At 40.6% G+C, this 26,019-nt stretch overlaps 1 protein-coding gene across 5 annotated transcripts in view; it reads left to right on the forward strand.

The window, feature by feature from the left end:
- Positions 1-23,301, forward strand: part of zeb2b (zinc finger E-box binding homeobox 2b) — a 97,774-nt gene extending 74,473 nt beyond the window's left edge. For 3 of the 5 annotated variants that reach the window (XM_030747011.1, XM_030746994.1, XM_030747003.1), the window contains 7 exons: positions 5,414-5,482; positions 8,689-8,877; positions 10,278-10,492; positions 14,294-14,402; positions 15,514-17,519; positions 20,395-20,575; positions 22,127-23,301. In XM_030747011.1, the coding sequence (XP_030602871.1) occupies positions 5,414-5,482; positions 8,689-8,877; positions 10,278-10,492; positions 14,294-14,402; positions 15,514-17,519; positions 20,395-20,575; positions 22,127-22,701 (3,344 nt within the window). In that variant the 3' untranslated portion in view covers positions 22,702-23,301. The remainder of the gene's footprint in view (positions 1-5,413; positions 5,483-8,688; positions 8,878-10,277; positions 10,493-14,293; positions 14,403-15,513; positions 17,520-20,394; positions 20,576-22,126) is intronic. The other 2 variants (XM_030747020.1, XM_030747026.1) reach the window with 1 other exon arrangement.
- Positions 23,302-26,019: the final 2,718 nt, after the last annotated feature.

Genomic DNA, 26,019 nt, shown 5'->3' on the forward strand with positions numbered 1-26,019 from the left:
GACAGTTTGGTAAATAAATCAAGATAAAGGATAAACAAGCTGTCATTGCACACGGTAATTGTTTATTTGATAAAGACCTGCGGTGCCATAATGTCTGTAATTCAACTATGTTGCAATTCCCAGATAATGTGCTTCTTGTGTGATAAAGCGTCTGACATATTTCGGAGAGCAAGTCAAGTTCATTAGAGCGTTTGGGAGTCTCTTTCCCAATCTTGTGGGTGCTGTGTTTCCCAGCCTTCCTTTTTTTTTTTTTCCTTTTTTTTTTTTTCATCCGCGGTGCCTAAGTGTCTACAGTGATACCTCAGCACATAACTCAGGCCTGAGATAAGTTAGCACCCTCCCTCCTTCCTGCTCGGACTGATCCAGCCATCACTCCCCTATCAAGAGTTTTTGCTCAGGTCTTGGAAATGCGAGTGAATGAAGGTCCTGAGAAGGGTTGGGAATATTTGGGCCAGTTTGGCCCCTAAAATAGAAACTATATGGAGCAAAACAGCGGCGGTGATTCTCCTAGACACAACTGCTGCATGTAAGAAAGAAAAAGTTTATCGCGGAGCCTCGTCTGATTCCTAGGCACAAACAGAGTCTTGTGTCTGTTGTTGTCCTTGACATTCCTTAATCCCACAGTGAGGCTGGACACGATGTGCTGGAAAGCATGACATCATTATCAGTGACAGACATTTTCAAATAAATCACCTGCCTTCCCCCGTTACCCTTTTTAAACCCTTCTCCTGGGCGTCGGGGGGTTTCTGACAGCAGCACTGTTTGCTTCGTGTGTGCATTATTTGCAAACAACAAAAAAAGAAATATTTTTAGCCAAATTTGGCCTTCTGTTTTTGATCAAACAGTGGTTCTTGTTTTCTTTGCACATCTATCGAGTTGTGCAGTTATTAATTTGTCATTTAAACACCTACTGCAGTCCAGGACTTTCCCATAGTGTTTCAGATGACTATCCATCCTGCCAAGAATAAAATTCAGAGGAAAACACTGTGTTCTTTGGCTGCTAAATGCTCAAAATTGCAGCGATGGAACAGAGTATCTGCTATTGACAAGTCTAAAAATACCCCATTTTGCATTAGCCTTCTAAAACCTTTAATCCAGCCACTCTTGTTTTGTTTCCGAGATTCAGAACTATTAGGTGCTTGACTCAGACATGACAGATTCAGGATAAATGATTCCAAATGCACAAAGGCAGAACTTTAAAGCGCCTGTGACTGCAGTGACCGGCCATAAAAATAGGAATGTTTTCAAAATAAACAGCATCCGAGCTGCTATGAAAATAGGTGGAATTACAGTCGGGCCAAAGGTATTCTGGACTCCTCCTGAGTCCAGAGTCGGCTCTCAGACCTCAACATCACTCTTCAAGGAGGTGTGTACCTTACCGCCTCAGGTCTTCTGTGATTTACTGCTGACAAAACATACTTTTCCACCATTTAGCGGACACTTTCATCCAAGATGGTTTCCATGACCAAGAATAGGCACATATTTGTGGCATAAGTGGATCCAGAGGAAATCAAATCCCTCTCTTCTTTTGCTTTTTTGATATTAATGTTTTTTTTTTTAATATTGTAACAATTTAAAACTCCCTTTAAAGGATAAACTCACATTTTCTAACAATTAATTTTTCTAAAGGGAGGCTAATAACATAAATGCTGGAGCTTTTTATTAATGCAAAGCAGCGATTTACTAGTACTAGTAGCCAAAGGGGGTGCATCTATATTAGCCAGGAAGTAGATGGAAAGATCAGCCCAGCTCATATGAAAAAAGAGAAAATGCAATTTATTATAAAAACTAAGTGGACGTGAAGAGGTTGATATGGAAGTTTGCTACCACCATGGGAAAAAAGTTTGGGTTTTTTCTTTTCTGAAGTTCGTAAGTCAAAATTGCAACTTACTCTAAACTAACTTGAAATTTTGAGATATCTAACCTAAAATTTTTTTAAAATAACTCAAAACAATGACTTAGCTGTGCCTGGCGAAAAAAGCTCCAACAGATTTAGGCTGAAATGTTAATAGTGCGAATGAAGTGTAATGGATATGCAGTACAAACCGAAAATCAATTATTAAAATTGGTTAAACAAAAAGTTAAGAGCCTAAAATGGCCTGCTAAACTGCTAATTGTAGAGACTAGTAGCTAAACATAACAAATAAATGTTTAACAGCTAGCTGAAATTACCATTTAATTTATTTTTTTTTTAGCTAACAGTATGGCCAGCAGGTCACTAGAAGAAAATATAAACATTATAAATTGTGGGCTAAAATTATTAAAAGTTGGAAAATTCCTAGCTAACAGTATAGGTAATAATTTCCGAAAAGTATGAATAACAGTTAAAATAGCATGCTAAAACTATGATTTAACAGTTGGATTTTTTTTCTAGCTAACAGTTAAAAATATAGATAACAGTTGAAATAATGACAATCATGAATTGAGAGTTAGAAAGTTCATAGCTAACAGTATAGCTAACAGTTAGCTAAAAGTAAGAATAAAAGCTAAAAAAAAATCAAGCTAAAATTATGAACTAAAAGTTAGATATTTCTTATCTAACAGTGTAGCTGATGAGTTGCTAAAAGCATTAATACATTCTTGAAATAGTTAAAGATTTACAGGTATTTTCAGGATTTTAGCTCACCAACTGTTTGGGAAGTAGTTTTCTAAAAGCATGAAAAACAGTTGAAGCGGTGAATAAAAATTATTAATTTAAATTTGGAAATTCTTTATTTAACAGTATGGTTAGCAGTCAGTTTAAATTGCAAGCTAAAAGCATGGATTAACCAATGAAATGCTTATATGATAATATAGATGAGCAGGTGATATTGTTAGTTAAGATAAATGGGGGAAAACACAACAATACATAAATGGTTAGAAAATGATCACTAAAGAGAATAAATAGGTGTAAAAGTAGCAGAAAAATGCTTGAAATACAGCCAGGTTATGAATGAACATCCAATTAGTTTGCAATCTATAAATGATAAATATGAATCTGAATAAAATCACTAAAAATAAATGGTAAGCTGAGAGGAGTTTAGTGACACTTTAAAATGAGGGCACTCATTTGCATTCATCTGACAGGGCTGAGTACTGGATATGTCAGAAGGAAAAGGTAGCCACTGCTATAGAGCTGCTAGGCACTGTTGCTCACTACAATAGCACTTTGTCCCATTTGAATGTAGCTCAGGACTGGCATAGATCTAGACATGTATGTGTGCCAGAAGCCATAGCAGAGAGGTGTATGCGGTGTTAGTCTACCTCCTACTGGAAGCAGCCATCCCTCCCTTCAGACCACAGATAACAAAAGTTCTCCAAGGTAAATAGGGGAAAGTGAAGGGCCAGTAAATCCCACTGGTCATCCCCTTGCGTCAGACTAAAAGTATGCAGTCAAATTTGATTACCCAAAGCAAACACGGTGCCTACGAGGACACAGAAATGTGAGGGAGTTTTAAGCACGGGGGGGGGGGTTGGCGGGGGGAGCTTTTCTACATTCTGATATCTGATACTTGTGGGTATATTTTAATCTGTGGTAGAGGTATTTTTTGTATCTGTTTTGTTTTGTCATAGCTCTAATTTATGTTCTTTAAAACCCATTTATTTTCCCATAGTGTGACTGTGGTTTCGATGCTATTTGGCAGACATGCAATCAAATGTACAGCATGGGGAAAGTTAAACTAGGACATACCCCTGCAGAAGAGTCTGTCATTATTCTCTGAAGCCATTGACAGGGGTATTTATCATTTCACTGCAGAAGCCAAATCTCTAATTTTAAGCAAACCCTGAATTGCGAGCCTTAGAAAGCATTCCACAACGATCGAGCCCATTGTTTCCAACTCCAAATAAAAACTCTTTTTCCTTCTGGCTTTTGTGCAGAGTAATGTAAGCAGGATAACATTATTATCAACAACACACCCACCACCTTTCCTGTATTATCTCGGCCAGGTTGCTCTAATGTAGGCGCTCATCCTGGTTTAATAGCCAAGGGATAGTCTGATACATCGGATCCTGTTGTCATCTGGTAAAAAAAAAAAAAAGAAAAATCCTTACAATGCAACACTTGTAACGTCCTTGCAGGAGCAGCAGAGCAAGAACAGATGCGTGAAAAGAAGACAATGCAGGTTTTCTTTTCTTGTTTTTTTTCTATTATTATTTTAAGACAAAGGCTTCATGTTCTCGGAAGCACCTTGATTTAATTTTTACTGACAAGGCAGGAAGGAGTGACCAGGGACTTCTTAAGCTGATTGTCAAGTCGGTGCCCTACTGTCGACCATGAGGTGTAGGTGGAGGGTTTGTTTATGAGCCTGTCAATCCACCGTTTATTTACTGCTGCCTCACCTGTGCCAGGACAATATCTGCGCAGACTGAAAGCCATTATCCTGATTGGCAGTAAGAACTTGTCCTGCTTAAACCAACATTTCTCTGAGGCAGGGTTTCTTTGAGATGAAGGAATAATCTGAATAGCTGAGGTCAGGCTTGAGTAGGTGGGGCTAAAAAACAAACAAAAAAAAAAGCCACAGATTCTTAGAGCCTGCAATTTATCCAGAAACTGAGGAATATTGCTTGATAATTTTCAAATGAAAGACTATTATAAAAGGCTTTCAAGCCAGAAAGGTTGGGGCAGAAGAAAGAATATTGGAAGGTCCATAATGCCTGGAAAAGTGGTAAATAGGGTAGTTCAAAATGCACTTTCCCCTTCGGTTTTGTGTGCGAGGCTTTGCAATAATAGTTTCCTCCTGTTTTACATGTTTTCTGTATTGTCGGGCTTTATAGCTCACCAGAAAACATTAATTTTTTTTTTTTTTTGACTCCACCCACCTGAGGTTTACCCCAACCAATGAGGTTATTTCTGCCCGGGAGAAATGTTTGTGCAACTAAAACTCTTAATTTGTGGTTATGGGTTGTATTCCTTTTAGTTTCGGAGCAAGGCACTACTAAGTCTCTGCCAGGGCTTGTGGTGAATCACAAAAATGTGCATGCTCACAATACTCCAAGCTGCTTTGGATAAAAGCGTCCACCAAATGACATATGATAAAAAACAAGCGTGATCCTGCATGCAGCGGATTGCAGCGGCGTCACAGCCGGGGAGTAATAAGCTCAGCCTGCGTGTTGGCTGGAGCTCTATGATTGCTCAGGTGGATGTGTTCCGTGTTATATTTAATCGCTCTGTTTGGCGATTGAAGCTTCCTTCGCCTCCCCCGCCGCTTGTTGTCATGTTAAAGGTAAATAAGTCACTGTCTGGCTCAGATGATAGCATTCATTAAGCATGCTGAACAAAGCCGCGGTGCACTGCGATGCACAGCAGTGCCTTTATTGGTTTCTCCATACCTTCTTCTTAAAGGCCTCATTGTCAGCGTTTGTCGTTGTGCATGGTACATCGAGGTACTCACCCTCCCTTTTCCACCTTCTCTTCTTCTCTGTTTCTGTGCAGATGAAATAAAAGATGATTTTGACACCCTGGGGCCTGATACCACTTTGCAGACAGTTGGAAACGGTACAGGTGAGTTACGATATTTACTGTATGTGTGTGAAACCTTTCACGTTAAGCCATACTTGTCTGGTGCCTTACATGATCAAATAAAACATGTTTCTTTGTTGGCCTTCAATTTGTTAAGGTCTAAATTATCATTGATTAATAGTACTCTAACCCAGTTCTAAGGGGAAAAATAAACATACAAATGAAAGCCCTTAGTTTTTCCTCCAAAAACTAGGGTTGGGGTACTCAACCATCAACTACTGAATATTATAGTTTTCATTCTCAGACTGCTTTTTACCCTCTTAACATCCAACAGGTCATGTTAAGAGGTTAGAAAGTCTTTAGTGTGTCCAGATAAATTACCCCCACTAGTTAGATTGCAGCTTGCTTCGAGGTAGGGTATCCAAATTAGGCTTTTACCTGATTTGGATACCCAAATGGAAAAGCTTACAACAGAAGAACTGTGAGGCCAAAATGCATGTGAGATGCTGACTGATTGTAAAGGTAACATTACAGTTTCTAATCCAAGTCCAAAGCAGTTTGGTGGATGTTGTGAGTTCATCAAACTGAAAGAGAACTCGTCAACATGACAGTTTCACAGTCAAAACTGAGTTCAAACTCAACTAAACCTACTTGTAAATAACCTGAACCTCTTAAAATCCACCAAGCATGTGGCTAAAACAGAACCAAACCCTCAGTCGTACATAGAGGATTTACTGGTGACCAGGTGGATGTTAAGAGGTTCAAAAGGCTTTAGTAAACTGAAGATCCTCTCCAACCACCATTAGGTCGACCGCGGCTAGTTTGGGGTTAGGGTTGGGGTAACATTCAGCCATCTGAAGGGATTCCTACCTGTCTTGGATACCCACTTGCATAATCTTAAAAGACAAGAAAGACATCAAAAGATTTGATTAATCTGAATGGTAGCATGTTGTAGTTTCTAATCTTAACCCTAAATGGTTGATGGCCTGTCGTAGAACATCAGGTTTACTAATCAAAATGACCAGTTCCAGGTGAAAACTGGGTTCAAAGTAAACTTATTCTGGTTGTAAGAGAAGTGTTATATATAAAACCACAGAACCTGATCCTCTTAAGATCCACCAAGTCATTGGCGACTGATCTAGGGTTAGATTTAGGGTTTCTAATTTCTGAAAATTTGTCTAATTACCATGTAGATAAAACAAAAATCAACCTTTAACCCTAAACGGTTGCTAGTGGCCTGGTGGATAGTTAGTATAGGCCTTGTGAGCTTTTCGCAGCCCCTGGAGGAGTTCCTGAACAGAACAATGCAAACATATCCACAAACTGTGCGCTGTAATTAAAAGGAAAATCTTCCTCTGCTGACTCAGTGATCACTGAGGCAATCCTGTGTATGTTTATAGGCAGCTAAAGTGATTCTGATTTTAATAACCATTGATTACACATGCTACTTTCAGCCTTCCCAGTTAGCTAAGTGTTTCTTCTGTTGGAGCCGAACCCTATCTGCCATTTTTCATTAAGCCACCAAAGCTGATTTGTCGCCACATACCCTCCCTTCCATGATATCATCCTGGCCACCCTGACAATTGGCCTTGGATGCTGTTATGGTAAACCAAACTCGCCCCACAGAACGCCATGAAGCCCTGAATCAAAATGCTCCCTTCAGCTTTAATTACTATTACTTTCTGCTGGTGTTTTCCTCCTCGTTTTCTTTTCTCCTCTCCCTCTCTTCATGTTCTGAAAATTCGAGCCCAGCAAATGTTTTCCATTTAAAGGACTTTTGGAAACAATATTGTGGCACCGCTCTGGAAGCTCCTCGCCACTAGATCACATGTGATTTCATTTAAAGACATGAGCAGTTTGATCACGTCCCTGGTGCCAAAGCACACTTTGATCCAGGTGATTTCCTCCTCTGTTGGAACGAAAGCTGGTCGTTCCTCCTTAAAGAAACACTTTACGTTTATGTTTTTCATCCAGAATATGTCCTCATTTTATTATTCTGGATGGTAGAAGCTCTGTCGCTTGCATCAGCTGAATGTAAAAACAAACCATATTTCATTACCCTGAAGCTTTTCAGTTTAAAGTCCAGGAACTGATTGCCTTGAGCCGCACCCAGTCAATCATCAGTCAATCATCACAATTAGCTTAGCGCTTCCACCAAAGCCACAAAGAATCATCTAATGAGAACACTGTGAATTATGCTATCACGGTTATCAAAAGCGATCCATTGGCACTGTTGACATTTCGGTGCCATTTTTGACATCCAAATATCTACTACCTTGACCTTTTGCAAATTGGCCTGCAAAGTCATCACGGTCTAACAAATTGCTCTTTAAACCTCACCTTGGCTCGCAGTCTAAAAGCCTAATTAACAGGGGATGAAGTCTGATGAGACGTCACTTGGTTGTTTTTTTTTTCATTTTTTGGATAGCCAAACAGCCTCCAGGATCTCTTCAGGTTGTTAACAGTGTGTGTGTGTGTGTGTGTGTGTGTGTGTGTATACGTGTGATGTTTGTGTTTTGAAAGTCGGCCTTCCCCTTGACTAATGAAGGCTGCTGATTTCTTTTAGCTCTGGTTTGTTTTTTCGGAGGCAGCTATCTCCACGGTGCAGCTTAAGAGTTTCCCTGAAGAGAAGGGACTGGGAAATAATTTGAGAAAACGCATTGTGTGGCCTCAGCACTTTGGCTGGCTTAAGATTCATTCAGCTCAGCTATGGCAAAGCGTGCCCCCCCCCCCTCTCTCGCTCTTTTTTCTTCTCTTTTTGTGGTTTGGCCCTGGTAATCTGTTCAACGCAGAATCAACAAAAGCCACAGCCTCTTGATTGACCTTATATGTGAAAGTCGATATGGAGAAACGTGGCTCTGTTGCTGATTAAGCCAGGCTTGTCTGTATATGCATGTATATGAGGGTCTTTTTTTTTTTTTTAAATTAGGTCACTGAAGTTTTTTTTACAGCTCATAGTAGCACGTTTATCTCCCGACTTTTGGCCAGATTAAGTTACGATTCTTCTCTTAGCTGACATGGCGTGACAAGCAAGCCCAGTAATTTAGATGCATTCTCTCCAAAGCATGGCTATAATGTTTTAGGGTGGCTATCCTCATTGCATTTCCACCAAGATGTTCCCAATATCCTCCTGTAAGACATTTCTCTGAGGACGAAGGGAATCCAATTTATTCCTCCACCCCACCCATCCCCTTTCCTCTCCTCAGTCTCCTCCTTCACCATCTCTCTCTTCCTCTCTCTCTCTTCAGTCAAGAGCGTCGATTGCACTTCAGAGTTGGAGGACTTCTTTGCCAAGCGGAAGCTGGACGACAGCGACAGCCACGTGGTGAGCATCGCCGAGTACCTGCAGCGAGGCGACACTGCCATCATATACCCGGAGGCCCCAGAGGAGCTGTCCCGCCTGGGCACACCGGAGGCCACTGGACCAGAGGAGAACGGTACGGGTCCTGTCCAGTGGGAGGGGTCAGAGGTGAAAGCTTAGGGTGACAGGAAGGACACGAGATAAGATGTAAGACCAGAGCAGCTATAAATGCATTTTTGGTAAAGGTTTTCACAATCAAGATTAGAATAATTGGGAAATGTTGCTAATTTAAGTCCTAATTTTGATAATATATCTATTGTTTCCTGTGTAATAAAGAATTGAAGGTAGCTTTATCTAGAGTCAGGGTCACTGTTATTTTTAGGCACAAAAATAACAAAGTGAGGACTAAGAGATCATAAGCAATGACCCTAATCCTAACCCCATGCAATCAGAATTTCTCATTTGAATTTTTGTAATTGTTCTTCTAAGTTTTCTAAGATCAAAAAAAAGCATCAAAAGTATTATTCTTTTTCTCCAAATAAGTCCTTTTTCCTTTTCTCCAAAACATAGGCAGGGTTAGGGTTAGACCTCACAGAGCTAAACAGGCATATTTTCAGAAAGTAGAAGATGATACCTTTCAAATTAAGCCACATGCATTTGTTTTGGCATCATAGTTTTTCAGTTCAAGGCTCTCCAAGTAGGCAAAACCTAACCCAAACCCTGCTCTTAAATCTCGATATGTTCCCAGTGGCCTGGTGGATGTTAAGAGGTGAAGACGTTTGCAGAAAAACATCCAGAATAACGTTTAAACTTTAAGGGATTTAAAAATGTGTCCTATTAAGATCTCTGCTGACCATTTTAAAAGCTGTCCAGCTTTACATGTGGCCTACTCTTGTAGCATAACTCCTGGAGAAACTGAGCGTGCTTGCTCAGCTAATGTCCCAGCAAATGTTAAACAAAAAAAAGAGAAAGGAAAAAAAAAAGGAGTCTTCTCGCTGACAGGACCGGGCAGCTGTTGGTCCCACAGATTCGTCGGATGCCTGGGTGTTTACCTACAGTCTTAAGCAACAGCTGGGCAGTGGCTTGAAATCAGATAGCACACCTCTGAAGCTGCCCGGAGGGAAAGAATTGGATGAGGGGGGGTGAATTTGAACAGGTTCGTGATTCATGCTGGAGACACGATGAACGTGCCAGTTTGAGGAGGGGCAGGGGGGGGGCTAGGATCTAGAAAGTGAGGGCTGTTTAAAGAAATTAGGACGGTCTGGGGAATAGTGTGTACATACAGTATCATGTGCATGTTTGCAACTATGTGGAGGAAAGTGAGAACGAGTGGGAGTACTGTGTCTGAGTCGGGAGGAGGTCGTAGTGCAGCGGATGCCAGCCTGACACTGTGGCTCTCATGTGGAGCAGATTGCAGAGATAACTCCCATACCACTCTGGGCAGCCCGCCCGTTAGCTGCCATTGATTCGCTGACCTTTTGGCCCGCTTTCCCTTCCCCTTCCTCCTCCCTCCTCCTCCCGCTGTCTCCTGTGCAGACCTGCCACCTGGAACGCCAGATGCCTTCGCCCAACTGTTGACCTGCCCCTACTGCGACCGGGGCTACAAGCGTTTGACATCGCTGAAGGAGCACATCAAGTACCGCCATGAGAAGAACGAGGAGAACTTCGCCTGCCCCCTGTGCAACTACACGTTTGCTTACCGCACTCAGCTTGAGCGGCATATGGCCACACACAAGCCTGCGAGGGATCAGGTGAGGGGGATTTTCATTTTTTTTTTTCTCCTTTCTCATCCATCCCCTTCTTCCTGTTTTCCCCCCCTCCTCCTCCTCTGCCTGTCCCCTGTTTCATTTCATTTCTAATGTGCGCCGATCCCTCAGAGAAGGGAGATCATTTTTTCTGATTGGCAATCATTATTAATTTTTCATGGCATTTTGAAGATGCAGATCCTTTAATGGTAATAACTTTAATTGAGGCCCTAAATGGTTTTTTGATGGCCCTCCCTGATATGATTTTCCAGTCTCGTGTTCACGATCGAATGATTGTGTTAATTTCCAATTTGGAAATTTTTATCAGCTCCTTAACTTCACTTCACTCCTGGCCTTTAATGTTCTTCTGGTGCAGCCTGCAGTCGTAGCACTCCATCAAACTCCACCCCCTCCCTCCACTTCTAATTTCATGCACTGCATAAACATCTGTGTATACTTGAATTTTCTCTTGCGATTTATATCCTATACATCTGAAATATAATGTGAATCCTCTGGCAGTTAGCATGAATCACCTTAAAGTCCTGCGAGGTGAAGATGCATCCAGCAGTTATGGGCGTTTAACTCGCTTGTCAGCTTTAAGTTGAAGATGTGCAGTTGGGATAAACTGTGGCAAAAAAACAAAAAAAACATTACACATTTGGGGATAATTATAAGTTCCCGGAAAGCTGAAATTGGAGCAGTAAATTTCAAAGTAGATGGAGTTGGTGTTTTTGCTTGGAAGGATAATTATAATTGAAGAATTTAAGTTTTATTAAAGACTCTAAATGTAAAGAATCTACTTACTGAGCCATGCCAGCTTTATTTAAACAGCGCCATTCAACAGTCATTTCAAGAGTGAGAAGCCAGCAATTGATCCCATAGGAGCAATCGCTCGGCGAAAGTGGGAAGAAGGAACTACTTTTTCTCAGGAAGGGCCTTCCAACAAAGCTCATTTGTTTGTGTCAGCAAATTGCCGCAACCATTAAAAAAAAATGTAAATAAATAGAGAAATATTCCACTCAAAAATCCTGAAAACATTAAGTTATAATAATTTATGTTAATTTATTAATCATATAAAATATTGTAACACATACATTCTGATGACACAACATTTAATATAATGACCTGTTAATGATCAGTGCATGTTATTGCCATTTTCTAATAAAGTTTTCTTTACTGGTCAGTGAACCTGTCGTCATATAGAGGGGGGTGTGAGATGGATTTCACCCCTAATTTTAACCTGGACCACAAATGTTTCTTTACAACTAACCAAGTAGTTTTGGTGCCTAACCACAACCAAACAATAAGGCGACAGGATCCAAACCACCATCCCACCTCTCCGCTTTTAAACACGTATTACAACTTTATAATCGTCAACCACATAATGAACATAAAAAAAAAAAACTATTAACCAATCAGCAAATAATATTATAATTTCGTGGTTTGTTAAAAGTAGAACTATTAACTAAAGTTTGACACTTAAATTAGATGCTTGGCTTTAGTATTTTGGTTATACATTTTATTATTGGCTGATGACAATAATAACTTAGCTAATAATACTGCTAATAATAATAATAACTAGACATTCCAAAATCTATTTACACAGCCAAAGTGAAAAATCAAAACTAAAGTGCTCCCGCTCCTCCCACTGACCTTTCATACAAAGATTAATTAACTGTCACTTTACTGTTTATTAACAGTGGTTATTATAACGTTTCATCCTTTTTCATACAGAAAAACTGCAGCACAAATGGGTCAGCTCCGTTTGGAGAAAAATAATCTGTCACTTCTTGGTATCCAATTTTCTCTTGGACCTCCTCTGCTAGAAAAACCTTGTAATGCAAGTAGAGTTATAAAAAAAGAACTGAGCCATTCAGCCAATAACAGATGATATCATGTACTCTGATGCTTTGCGGTGTTCAGTCCCAGGTCGTGGGTGTTGTGTTGTGCTCTCTGAAGCGAGGATGACAGGCTCAGACTGTGGCTGATTTGATCAGATGTCAGCAGCCAGCACTTTCACCTGATCTACCAGCTGGGTGTAAACGTGAGCAGATGGGCCGGCCAACTGAGCCGCTGTCCCAGTCCTCATATTACAATGCTGTTGCTGCTCCCCTCCGGAGTCCAGTCAATGGCCAAAGACTCCTATTCAAGCGCCGTGGCTCCTTCTACAAAGCCGGTTATCTTGATTTGTAAATGAGCTGGATTGTTTAAGTGGTAATCCTCCAGATGAGATTGAGGTGATGTCTTACTCATCTTGATTTCTTTCTCTAGGTGGCGCTCTCGTTTTTGCCTTTCCTCTAATTATCAAGACCGACAAAATCTACTGTTTGCTTACATTAGATGTACATTTGGCAATTAACAACAAGCCAAGCCGCAGTCAGATTAACATAAAGAGTAATGTTCTGATAGGTAAACATGTGCTGCGCCGTTCTGTCTTCTATGTTTACAAGCGTTAATACTCCTCCTCCTCTTAAGCAATTAGCTGAAATATGACTAATTAGAGGTTATACATATGCAAACATCCAGTCCAATCCAGTCGGGCCCCCGCCCACAAACAGCAGTGGTGGTGTTCACACACACAACAAGCCATGAAGGAGAGATGGAGCGTTTTGCCAGTGCCATTCACAATTAAGAGCGTGGAGCAATTGTGTCTTATTAGCAGTGGTGGCGAGACTAAACTTTACCGGGCAGGGGTCCTCGAGAGGGAAGGGGGGGGGGATTTGTAAGGGGAAGGTGGTGATGGAGGTGGGGGCGGAGGTAGCGAAGCAGCTGTTGCTGTTTGTTTATGCAACTCAGCAACATACGAGCGGTGGGGTCCCTCTCCGGCGCTTGGCGGGGCCTCGACTCTCCCTGCTTGATCTTTGAAGGTTGGGGCTGTTTGAACAATTCCTCCCAGTCCTCCCAGTGTCCTGCGCGCCACCATCTGTCTCCCCAGGAATGTGGGTAGAGTCAGCACACACCCCAGCATTTGTCAAGGCTGAACAGGGAGGAGGGAGTCGCTCTGCTTTTCCCCCTAGCGAGCTCAGAGAAAATACGTCTCCCTCTCTCCCTCTCTTTTTGTTTTATATTTACTAACCATTTAACATCCCTACCTCCCACTTGGAATTAATTGTTTTGTGAGCGATGAGCCAGGTTTACACACCCAGTGTTCATGTTGCTGTCGCTGGGTATTACATTTTGATTTTTCTGTATTTTTTTTAGAGAGGAAGGCTGTGTTTGAATTGCAAATTTGATGGATTGCAACTGATGTTTACCTTTTTGAACAGCAAATCAAGGCCGGGCCCATGTGTTCACTCCTGTATTCTAAGATTATTAAAGAAACATTTGAGGTTTTAGAAAAAGACCTAATTACTGTAACACATTTGCAGGAGGAGAGAGGGGGGGGAAAGTGTAATTCAGATGGTGTGAATACAGGTATGCTGGGTGAGAGAGAGCTCACAGATGATTCTGAATACATTTTGGACTGATTAGGCCCCAAATTAATGAAAAGTAGATCACATCGGCAGCTCTAATGAAGGAGAAACGCTCTAAAAAAAGACTCTTTTCATTTATTCTATTTTCCGGGCTGCCAAATTCTAAAGGCAGGCCTCCTTTGGCTGAGGAGCCAGGAAATTAAAAGGTATGTGATTCTCTCTGTTATCGCCGCCGCTGCCTGTAGTTGCTCAACGGAGGTGGGAGTAGAAAGCCAAGATGCTTCGTTTGCGGCAGGAGCCATTTGGCTTGTAGTGTGAACTGAACTCTTACCCCCTCCATGTTTGTACTTTTAAAAAAAAAAAATCTCTCTCTCTCTCTTTTTCTCTCTCGCAGCACCAACTGCTCAACCAAGCGGCCGGCAACCGCAAGTTCAAATGCACCGAGTGTGGCAAGGCCTTCAAATACAAGCACCATCTGAAGGAACACCTCCGGATTCATAGCGGTGAGTTGCTTAGAAATTTGTGTGAAGCTTTTAAATTGAATTGAATTTATTAGTTTATTTGTCATGAAAACTGTCCATTGATTGGCCTCATACAAACTGAATGTGGTTGGGGTGGTAAAGAGGTAAACACATGAACATTATTTTGCCACATATTTACATTAAAACTTGCTTCCAAACTTGCTTCATGTACTATAGAGGTGTTATTCTGCTAAACAAATCATATTCTTAACCAAACCAGGGTAAACCGATTACCTATTACTGAGCTATAGCCATTTATTATTTTATAATTTTACATTTATTCTTACAATAAAATTAGAGAGGCACCGAGTGCATTTTTTCTCAGCTGATATAATTATTTTTGCAACTTTACTCAATGAAAACTTGACTATAGGCTCAAAATAATTTACATTAGCAATTAAATAACTTTCTTTGCAAAAGCTGCATCAGTTTGCAGGATCTTCTGACACTGTTAAGGAAATCTTAAAAATACCCCCCCCCCCCCCCCCACCCCCACTTTACTGGACAAGAGCTTTCTTTCTACAAATAAAATCAAAGGAAAATAATTTGCAGTCCATCCCACTTTTTCTAATATGTTTTAATCCTGTATAGCACAGGTTGGCAGTGGGCTTTCCATGCATTTCTGTTTCGTGTCAATGCTGACCGAGCTGAGTAGATGATGCCAGACTTGGAACTAATAAATGTTGAAGAATGGTTACTTAAACTGAAAATGTGGCAATGCAAAACAGAGTGAAGATCTGTAAACTGACTCCGTTTGGCAGAAAACCAGGAAAGTGCAGATACTATACTGGCAGATTACCGGCTCTAGTGCATGTTGCATATTTTTGCGCATATCAATATAGCATGTTTGCAGAGCCTTGGATGAAGTTAAATGAAAAAAAGTGAACATCAGGCTGCAGCAGACTGGCAACTGAATCAGACACGTTTGAGGCCAGTCGGCTGGTTACTGATGATTCCAGTCACAGGCTGATCAGTTGGTGCATCTCTATCTAAAAACTGTTGCTCTAGTGCATTTCTCTGCCTCAATGAATAAATAAACCACTAATTTCAGCCTGATAGTCTTCTTTAACTATCCATATTTTTCTGGTTTCAGGTGAAAAACCTTACGAGTGCCCCAACTGCAAGAAGCGCTTCTCCCACTCGGGCTCCTACAGTTCCCACATAAGCAGCAAAAAGTGCATCGGCCTGATTGCTGTCAATGGCAGGATGCGCAGCAACATGAAGACAGGCTCCTCCCCCACCTCTGCCTCTGCCTCCCCCACCAACAGCGCCATCACCCAGCTGCGGCAGAAGCTCGAGAACGGCAAGCCACTCGGCCTTGCCGAGCACAACAACCACCTGAACATTAAGACGGAGCCGCTCGACTTTGACTACAAACTGATGATGGCTTCTCATGGTTTTGGTGCTCCTGGGCCGTTCATGAATGGAGGAGTGGGAGGAAACAGCCCACTGGGAGTCCACTCAACGGCCCAGAGCCCTTTGCAGCATCTTGGAATGGCCGGACTTGAGTCGCAGCTCCTGAGCTACCCAGGTCCTTTGGGGAATAACCTCAGCGAGGTGCAGAAAGTTCTCCAGATCGTGGACAACACTGTGTGCAGGCAGAAAATGGACTGCAAGCCGGAAGAGCTGTCCAAGCTCAAGGCCCACATGAAGGAGCTGGGATCCCAGATAGAAGAGCAGAAACAGGCGCTGACATCGGCAGGGGGCCCTCAGGTCGGTCTTCCACTTGTCAATCACAACGGCGCCACCAAAAGCATCATCGACTACACGTTAGAAAAAGTGAACGAAGCCAAAGCCTGCCTCCAGAGCTTGACTACAGACTCAAAGAGACAGATTAGCAATATCAAACGAGAGAAACCGAACCACATGCTTGAAGGAGGTGTGGATGAGAAGGTGCAGGAAAACATGTTTACACCTTACGCTTGCCAATATTGCAAAGAAACCTTCCCCGGGCCAATACCTTTGCATCAGCATGAACGCTACCTGTGTAAAATGAATGAGGAGATCAAAGCTGTGCTGCAGCCCAGTGAGAATTTGATGCCCAACAAACCAGGGATATTCATGGAGAAGAACACTCACTTACCCTCCTCTGTGTTGTCTGACAAGGTACTCACTGGGCCTCTTAACCCTTACAGGGACCACATGTCCGTGTTGAAGGCATACTCTGCCATGAACATGGATCCCAACTCGGAGGAGCTGCTCAAGATTTCCATAGCGGTCGGCCTTCCTCAGGAATTTGTTAAGGAGTGGTTTGAGCAGCGAAAGATGTACGAATACAGCACTAACAGGACCCCACCACTAGAGCACAGGAACAACACGGATATGGTTGTCGGAACAAATAACCACCACACTCCACCAAAAGACTCTTTGGCAGCTAGGTCGCCACTGTCTCTAATCAAACCTACTGACCGCATCACATCCCCCTCCATAGCAGAGCTCCATAACAACGTGAACAACTGTGACAACTCGCTCAGACATTTGAAAAACCACCAGTTCAGCGGCAGCCACGCCAAACCCACAGGTGAAAAGTTGGACCACTCCCGCAGCAACACCCCCTCCCCGCTAAATCTGTCCTCCACTTCTTCCAAAAACTCTCACAGCAGCTCCTACACTCCAAACAGCTTGACTTCAGAAGACCTGCAGGCTGAGCCGCTGGACCTGTCTCTGCCGAGACTCATGAAGGAACCCAAGCATGCACTGACTGTCAAAAGCAGACCTAAAGTCAACAGCATTACCATTGACCATAACAGCATCCCTTCTCCCCGAGAGCACTTCGAAGAGCCTTTGAACTTGGCCTATCTCAAAAAGGATTTCTCAGGCTCTACCAACAATGGAAACTTAGAAAAAAGCACTAGCCCCATCTTCGGCATTAACCCATTTGCGGCCAAACCCTTGTACACATCGCTTCCACCTCAGAGCGCTTTCCCACCCGCCACATTCATGCCCCCGATGCAGGCCAGCATACCAGGTCTTAGGCCCTATCCGGGCATGGATCAAATGGGCTTCCTACCACACATGGCCTACACTTATGCAGCAGGGGCAGCTACCTTTGCCGAGATGCAGCAGAGGAGAAAGTACCAGCGGAAACCAGGTTTCCAGGTAAATAAGCCACCTGTGGTTTTGTGAAAGCCCCAGGCTCACTCCGATACTCTAAAACGATCTGAACTCATTTCTGTACTAATTAAAAAACCACTCAGGAGTCAGGAGAGTGAAACGCTCACCTGAGGTAGACTGAACTGGCAGAGGCGATGGAGATAAACAGCTGTGACACAACCTCGGGGTGGAAAAAGTGAGGCGTCATTAGTGGAAGAAAAGGAAGGCCTGTGCAGCTTGTGTTCAGCTGTTTTAGCAATAATATCATTCAGTGATTAAAAAAAAAAAAATTGCTCCTGCTTTCTTGACTTCATTTTAACTGGATTATCTCATCCTGCCTTAATGAGCCTCCAGCCCTTCTACCAGAGTTTCATTTGCAGATTTATGAATGTTAGTGGTGTTTTAATTTTTACCCTCAAAAAAAAAAAAAAAAAACACTGGCACAAAATATCAAACAGCATCAGGTTCAAATATATGACAGGACCCATATTGGCCCTAAAATTTAATCTCGTTAAAGCTCTAATTGTTACCACTCTGCACTGTAAATTTTACCCGCTGGAGTACATTAATGCTCCCGACTCCAGTCGTCCTCCAGAGCTGGCCTGAACTCACATACTTTGTTATTAAATATGGGTGAAAGGCCTTTGTAAAAATGACAAAGGTGAGCCCCGGAGCTGTGCACTTCTCTGAAATTTCCCATTGCAACTTTGCTGCATTTTAAAGAGAGCCAAAGCCAAAATGAGCTTCTACATGTGGATTAATAATGCACAGTCTCCATGTTCATTACCAGTGAATGCTGAAGGCTGTTTAACATAGAGGGAACCATTTTGATGAAAAAAAGTATTAATAATGTTTCCTATTCTAAGTTATTAAATTAGATTTTAAAAATACAGCTACAGGCGTTTAGTTCAAATTGATTGCAGAGTGATAGTGGTCCCTTCTTAAAACACAGTGCAGCACTGTCCTCACATTATCACACACATATTCATTAAAAAAGCTTTGGTAGCTCAATATTGGCCATTAAGGTGCACCTTCTGATTTTAATCATTATATGAGTTTGCAATGTCAAGAATGGCTCACTGTGCCTCCTCTAATGTTGTAATATTGTTCTCCATCAATTCATATTTAAGACTAATCTTCATCATAAAAGAGAATTTTAAAGGAATGTGCAGAATTAACGCTCGTGTACAAAATTAGACCACACTGAATACACCATTATGGCTGTGTTTCATAATGAGGGGCCTGTCAGTTATAGATGGGCGATATTACTGCAGAGCTGAAAGTTTTATAAGAAATAAATGCCGGTATGTGCTGCTAATCAAAAATGCATGAGAACATGCAGCGTTGTGTGATTGTTTGGGAGGAACACTTTGGTTTAATGCTTTATGTATGTACAAATGGCATCAGACTAGATATTTTTATTATTATTCAACAGCTATTGTTTAAAGGAAAGTGGATATTCACCTCTAAAATAAATCTGGTCTTCTAGACTTCCCTCAAATTAGCTGTTAATTTAAATTAGCACGTGATCTTTGACTATGATGCAAGTAACTTTAGATTCATGTCATATAAAAAGATTCTAGCTTAAACTCACTGTAAGAAAATCTCATTCAGGATTATGTCAGCAACAAAACTGTTTAAAGCACTGGTAAAACATCTTTAAAACAAACTGACAGGCTAACCAGCAGCTAGCAGTTAGATTAGCAATTAGCTTATCCCTTTTTCTTCTTCAACTTTGTGTGAACTTTTTAATAAAGTCATATCAATATTTTTCATAGCTTAAATTTAAATAGAACTACAAATTATATCCAAAATTCTTGAGCCTCACTTTTTACCTGAGATTTCTGTCAAATTAGTAGTTGTACACAGTCATCTTCTTTTTCTTTTTAAATTTAACTCTAAATAAGTTTTATAGAAGTCATGTTAAGCGGATATATGGCTGAAAATCTGAATTGAATTACCAGTATAAAACAAATTATTCTACCAAGGTCGATTTATTGGGAAAACAAAAACTCTAGTAACACACACATTATAAAAAAAAAAAAAAAAACAACTAATTTAATTTTTTCACATTTAAAAAAGTAGACACCACTTTTTAAAATAATTTAAGTGCTTATAGATTTTATAGCTTTCTAGTCAAAATAAACTTTATGTTCAACTAAAAACACAAAGACACTGGATTAGCAATAATGCCCGCAACAAATATGAGCTTTTTTGCTACAGTAGCTTAAGCTAAAACCCCTCTTAAATAGGTTAAAATCTGCAATGCCAACCGCTAAAGCCATGTTTATTGTATGTGTTACCTAAATAAATGTAGTTTAACACACTTTTTGAAACTTTAAAGTGCATGGTCTTGGAGCAACATGTGGCATTTGCAGTTTCACTTCAAGTAACAGTTAGCTTAGCAATTAGCATGTTAACATAGGAGTCTGATGGCTCAAGATAACTACAAATGAATTTATCTTAAAGTCATATTAAGAATGTAAACTCATTTAAAAATTAATTTAATTGGTGAAAAACTTCAAATTCCAACATATGAAACATTTGTGTGCTAAACAAACTTAATTTATCACGCTTTTTTTAGACTTTATAGTTTTAATACTTTATATTTCATCAAAGTTTGGTATTTTTTCGGTAAAGTGAGAAGTTATAGTTTAGCACTTAGCACATAGGTGTAGTTTAGTTATGTCATTCAACAGCTAAAAATGTAAGGAAAATAATGTCAATAACAAATAAAAGCTAAAAATTGGAACCTGTCAAGGTAATTTCCAAAAAAAAACTTACTAATGATTTTATTTTAAAGGAATACTTTATCACACCAAATTCATTATTATTTTTTCCTTTTTCTCTCTTTTTTTTGTTTGTATTTTTTTTTTTTAAGGGGGACCTGCTCGACGGTACACCAGATTACATGTCAGGGCTGGACGACATGACAGACCCCGACTCCTGTCTGTCGCGGAAGAAGATTAAGAAGACTGAAAGTGGTATGTACGCGTGTGACTTGTGCGACAAAACATTCCAGAAGAGCAGTTCCCTTCTAAGACACAAATATGAACACACAGGTATATACTGTTCTAGACCCTTATTTTAAACCCCATGCTTTTTTTATGTTTTAAATGTTTGTGTTGCCAAATCTTATCAGTATGAATATATTTTAATAAATATCTATATATATATATATTTTTTTTATGTTACCCCCTTTTTCCCTCCTTCTTTCCTTCTCTGTTTGACCCTTAAGTTGTATATGTAAACCAACACCTAACTTGCTTCTTCATTGACAGGGTTGAGATCCAGCGAATGAGTAAAGAGTTTGTGTGTTCTTTTCTGTAATTAACACAGGTGTAGGAAGGATTGTACTGTTTATTTTCCAATCATATCCTCCTGTATGAGCCACTTTGCTATCTTAAAAGACACACATCAATTCACCTAGATATGTAAAGCCAGCAAAAGGGCCCGTAATGCCTTTATCGGCTGCATTATTGGCGATAGATCACATCAGCGGAGGAGCGCTTAGAAGCTTCAGAGCACTGATAACAAGTTTTTCATTATAGTTATTATACAGAGATCCTCTTTCACTAAGTTGCATCATTTATTTTATCCACTATCTGTAGAGGAGCGCTCTGTGCTTTATACAGCCTTCGTGTTATCTGGTTGGACATAAAAGGAAAGGGGGGGGGGGTGCACCATCAGAACTCCTTTTTATTCAAAAGAGAAAAAAAAATGGGGGGGGGGGTGTTATCTCTAGTCCTGATGCGTCGCGGTGTGTTTTTAACAATATCGAGCCAGATGTTAGACCTGGAGTGCAGTTTCAGAGCTGTCAGAGGGGGGAGTTGTGATTTGTGCGAGGCAGGAAACCATATTTCCACACATGGTGAGCAGCAGTGCGGGAAGTGCCAAAATTAGAGGCTTCTTTGTAGCTACTCAAAAAGCATTCAGGTATTTTTTTAGGTGAAGAAGTGTAAGAAAAAGTGCCATTTAACCAGAGAGTTTAAGGCCTTGTGTCATAAAGCTATCTCACCCCGCGCTTCCAGCCGGCTCGAGTTTCTCATTTCTGGCTTGGCATCTGAACCGTGCCGTCATATTTGGTAGGCAAGGAGCTCCAGCCCAAAACCTAATATAGGGTCAGGCCTCGTCATGAACTCGAATTGCAATCGGAGATGAGCAGGGTTACCCCTTGGAGCCTCCCCCCACCCCACAGCCCCATCTCGGGTTTGTTTACCCCTTTGTCGCCTGCTCTGTTTGTTTGCTTTGCAGTAGTTTATTTATGTTGCATTCATCAGTGTGGCACGCAGGGCCTAAAATAAGTAGTTGCGGTTGAGTTTCTCCATGCTTCAACCGCGGGAGGGGAATTTCCATAATGTAGGCCCGTGAATGCGAGCACACTTTTCTCATCGTGCTCCCAATTTGAATAAACAAATAGCCCAAAGTCGTAAGTTGGATTTAATGCTCCGTGATGTCATTTTTACTCCATGCCATCCAATTCATCAGAGTTATTCCTCAACATTTTGCTTTGATTCTGACTTGTGTGTGATTTGCTGTGGCTGCAGGATACGCAAGGCAGGCCGACTCTCACGTCCCCCCGTTTTTTTCTTCTGTTCTTTGTGTCTCTGCAGGCAAGAGGCCACACCAGTGCCAGATCTGCAAGAAAGCCTTCAAACACAAACACCATCTCATCGAGCACTCCAGACTGCACTCGGGGGAGAAACCTTACCAGTGCGACAAGTGCGGGAAGAGGTTCTCGCACTCGGGCTCCTACTCGCAGCACATGAATCACCGCTACTCCTACTGCAAGCGGGAGGCCGAGGAGCGGGAGGCCGCCGAGAGGGAGGCCCGCGAGAAGGGCCACCTGGAGCCCACCGAGCTGCTCATGAGCAGGGCGTACTTGCAGGGCATGACTCCTCAGGGTTATCCAGAGCTGGCGGAGCGTGAGGCCATCCTGAGGCACGACGTGGTAAACGGAGGGATCAGAGAGGGAGGGCGAAAGGAAGTGGACGGAACGTACGCAAAGATTGGACGGAGGGATGACGAGTTTGAGGAGGAGGAGGAGGAGAGCAAGAGCATGGACACGGACCCGGACACGTTGAGGGACGAGGAGGAAAACGGAGAGCACTCGATGGATGATAGCTCGCTGGACGGCAAAACGGAAACCAAATCGGATCACGAGGACGCGATGGAGGATGGCGTGTAATCGGCGGCGACACTTCAGAAGCTTCCCATCTTTAAGAATTAAAAAAACAACAACAACAACAAAAAAAAAAAGTTTTTAAGTTTCTCTCTTTTCGGTTCAAGTATTCTTACCTGCTCGGTTTAAAACGCCGTGTTTTAAGCTGTACGTGCACGTGCCTGAAGCTTCCGGGAAGCTTGACGGACTCCTCGGCGTGGACTCAAAAATCAATCTGGAGGAGGAGGAGGAGGCATTGAAGGGGAAGGGGAGGCTTGGGTTTGTGAAATAAGCTGCATTATGCAAACCGAACAATGAATAAATGAATACATTTCAAAAAATGTACAGTACTAAGGCCTAAAAATATGTGTGGTGCTAACCTCCTCAAATAAAAACCCCTGTGTTCCATAGTATTTATAGCACAACTAGTGACTTGTACAAATTGCACTCCGCTTCTATAATCATGAACAAAAATAATAAAAAGTATTGCCTATGTATATATTTATACAGTGTTGGAAAAAGAGCAGTAGTACCTGCACTACTACAGTCCTTCGGTATTACCTTTGTTATCACCAACCTACCTACGGTGTCGTCTTTAGTTTTCATCTCCAGCCACACTGTTTTAGGCCTCTCGAATCAAATGAAGGAATTTAAATTCAAAGACTGTGTGAAGGAGCTTTTTTTCCTTTTTGTTTCTTTCTTTTTTTTTTTTTTTTTTAAAGAAACCTTCATTTTAAGGGAAAATACAGTTTTATGGACAGATGTTGTTGTTTGGGGAGGGGCAAAAAAAAAAAAAAAAGAAGGACAAAGCCTTTGTAAGGTGTTTTTGATAAGAAAAAAGAAGCCTTATATGCAAACCTTTTAACCTGTGTGTTTTCTGCAAGTGCCACCCTCGTATTGTGTAAAAGGAAGGTTACTTTTTTTCACCAGCTTCAGTATTGATGAAATGGTTCACCGTTGTTCTTTGAAGCACCCGTGTCAGTATTATAGGCAGCAGTTCTTTAGTTTACATTATGTTGTGCAATGTTTTCTCACCTCTTTTCTTTGTCAGTATTACACCAAACCATTTTTTTTTTTTTGGAAACAACAAATTGCATTTCATTTATTTGTAGGTTAAAAAAAAACATTATTTATGTGGCCCATTTTATATTTCCTAATTTTATTTATTTCATACTGTTGTGTACAGTACTATAGTTCTTCAATATATAGATATATTTTAGTAAAAAGGAACATGGTGTCGATCATAGGGGCAAATTTTACGTAAAGAGAGCATTTATTGTGTTTTGAAACATTGTGAAATGCGAAGTTTAATCTTATTTTATTTTTATTTTTTTTCCTTTATTTTCCAGCTACTGGAAAATTCCAAATTTGGGAACTTTTATACAATTGTGAAAACACTGTATTTTCGACTGAAAAATTCCACTTTCTTCATCTTTGTTTCTTTTTTTAAGCTAAAAAAAATGAAGAGGGACTGTTAAATACTATGTATGATATCATGACTGAAGAAGAATCTTTCCTGAAATGTCTTTGTAAAAGTATTATTGAATTCTTAATTTGTAATTTCTCTTGAAAATGACCCTGCTCGAATAAAAGTAGCCAAATTACAGAGTACCAAACCCTCAGCGCTTCGTGTTTATTCACAAATGGTGAGGCGTGCTCAGCGGCATCGTGATGGGTCAAAGTGAACTGAGCCCAGCCCTGCCGTCTGCAACACCAAACATCTGCCACTGAGGATAGTACAGAGCAAAACTATAGGTATTACTTATCATTTAAATACTGGTTTAAGGCATGAAAACACAAGGTGAAGAGATATTCAGAATTTTAAACATATTTGAAGCTTTTATTTTGAAGTGTGACATTTTGAGCTGATAAACGTCTCAGGTAATTTCAGCTTTGTTTCATTGAACTGATTCCATGACTTGAGCATCGAAAGTTTCATAAGTTTCATCATTTTTAATAATTGAAATGACTCGCTTTGTTTCGCTGAGCTGATCGTACTAACTGGAGGACCTAGTGTGTGCCAATCCGCCACTGAAAATATATCCTAACGATTGCATCTCCTCCTCCTGTTGTTGAAAAGCTGCAGTTACTACTCATTTAAATGTTGATTAAGACAAGAAAACACAAAGTAAAGACACATTCAAAGGATTTAAAACATTAAAAGTTTCATTTTTAACTCATTTTGAAGCTTTTACTTTGAAGAATGGCACTAAACTGATTGCTGACACTCACTGAACTGAGCACCAACTGTGTGTTAATCCGCCACCTAAAATAGTTCATAAAAAATGTCCTACTTCCTCCTGTTAGTGATGTGGTTGAGGAGCTACAGTTGTTGTGCAGCTGTTTTGGAAAGTTCTTGAGCTTTTTTATTTTAGCTGTTTTTTTTTTTTCTTTTTGGGAAATTTGAAGTCTCAACAGACTTTTACTGTAATAAAAATGCAGATATCATTTAAATATGCTTAGCCACAAACTACCTTCACCTGCATTTGTTCCACATTTTTAAATCAGTGACTACCAGTAAAGTTAAAGGATACAGGCCAGATATATTCTGTTTGTCACTGTCGACAACAAAATAATAATAATAATAAAAAAGAAAACATGCAAATGCATAACTTCCTCCTGTTTCAGTAATAAGGGAAGTTATAACCTTCTTTAATGGAACTATACACCAAGTTTATTTTGAAGTCTTCACAGAATTTATTGACAGTATCAAAAATGACAGACTTATCATTTTTAAATATGAGGACAACAAGACAAAAAGGCCAAAAACTCTCACCTGCATTTTCTTCACCAGCATTTAAACAATGAAATATTCTAAAGCCTATTACAACTGGAGTAGCAAATATGTATCAATCTGCTATTGAAAATAGTAACAAAAGACATGCACCGCTTCCTCCTGTCAGGGTAAAAACTGCAGTAACTTGCTTTTTTTTAAATGTATCTATGTGATTTTTGTTTGTTTGTTTTTTTAGAATTTATCAATACGAAACCAATGAGAAAAATGCCAGATATATTCTAAAGGCTTTGAACATAAAGGCTTCATCTTTAAAGATTTTGAAGCCTTTATTTTGAAATGTTGACAACTTATACGACTGTCAAAAGCACCGTGAGTTGATGGGAGGCGCTACAAGTAAGTTATCTAATAATATTAATAATAATTTATATAATAATCAAAAATGCCATTTAGATTTAAAGGCTTTACAGTGGACCTGAAACCTGTGACCTGCATTATTCCCCAATTTTTTAAATCTGATATCGTGCGTTTATCAGTGTTTTAATCATTTTTCAAGCGACAAACAAACTTTTAAACAGCAAGTATTAAAAAAAAAAGTCCAAAGATATTCT

This window comes from Archocentrus centrarchus, chromosome 2 (genome assembly GCF_007364275.1).
Source record: "Archocentrus centrarchus isolate MPI-CPG fArcCen1 chromosome 2, fArcCen1, whole genome shotgun sequence".
NCBI lineage: Eukaryota > Metazoa > Chordata > Actinopteri > Cichliformes > Cichlidae > Archocentrus > Archocentrus centrarchus.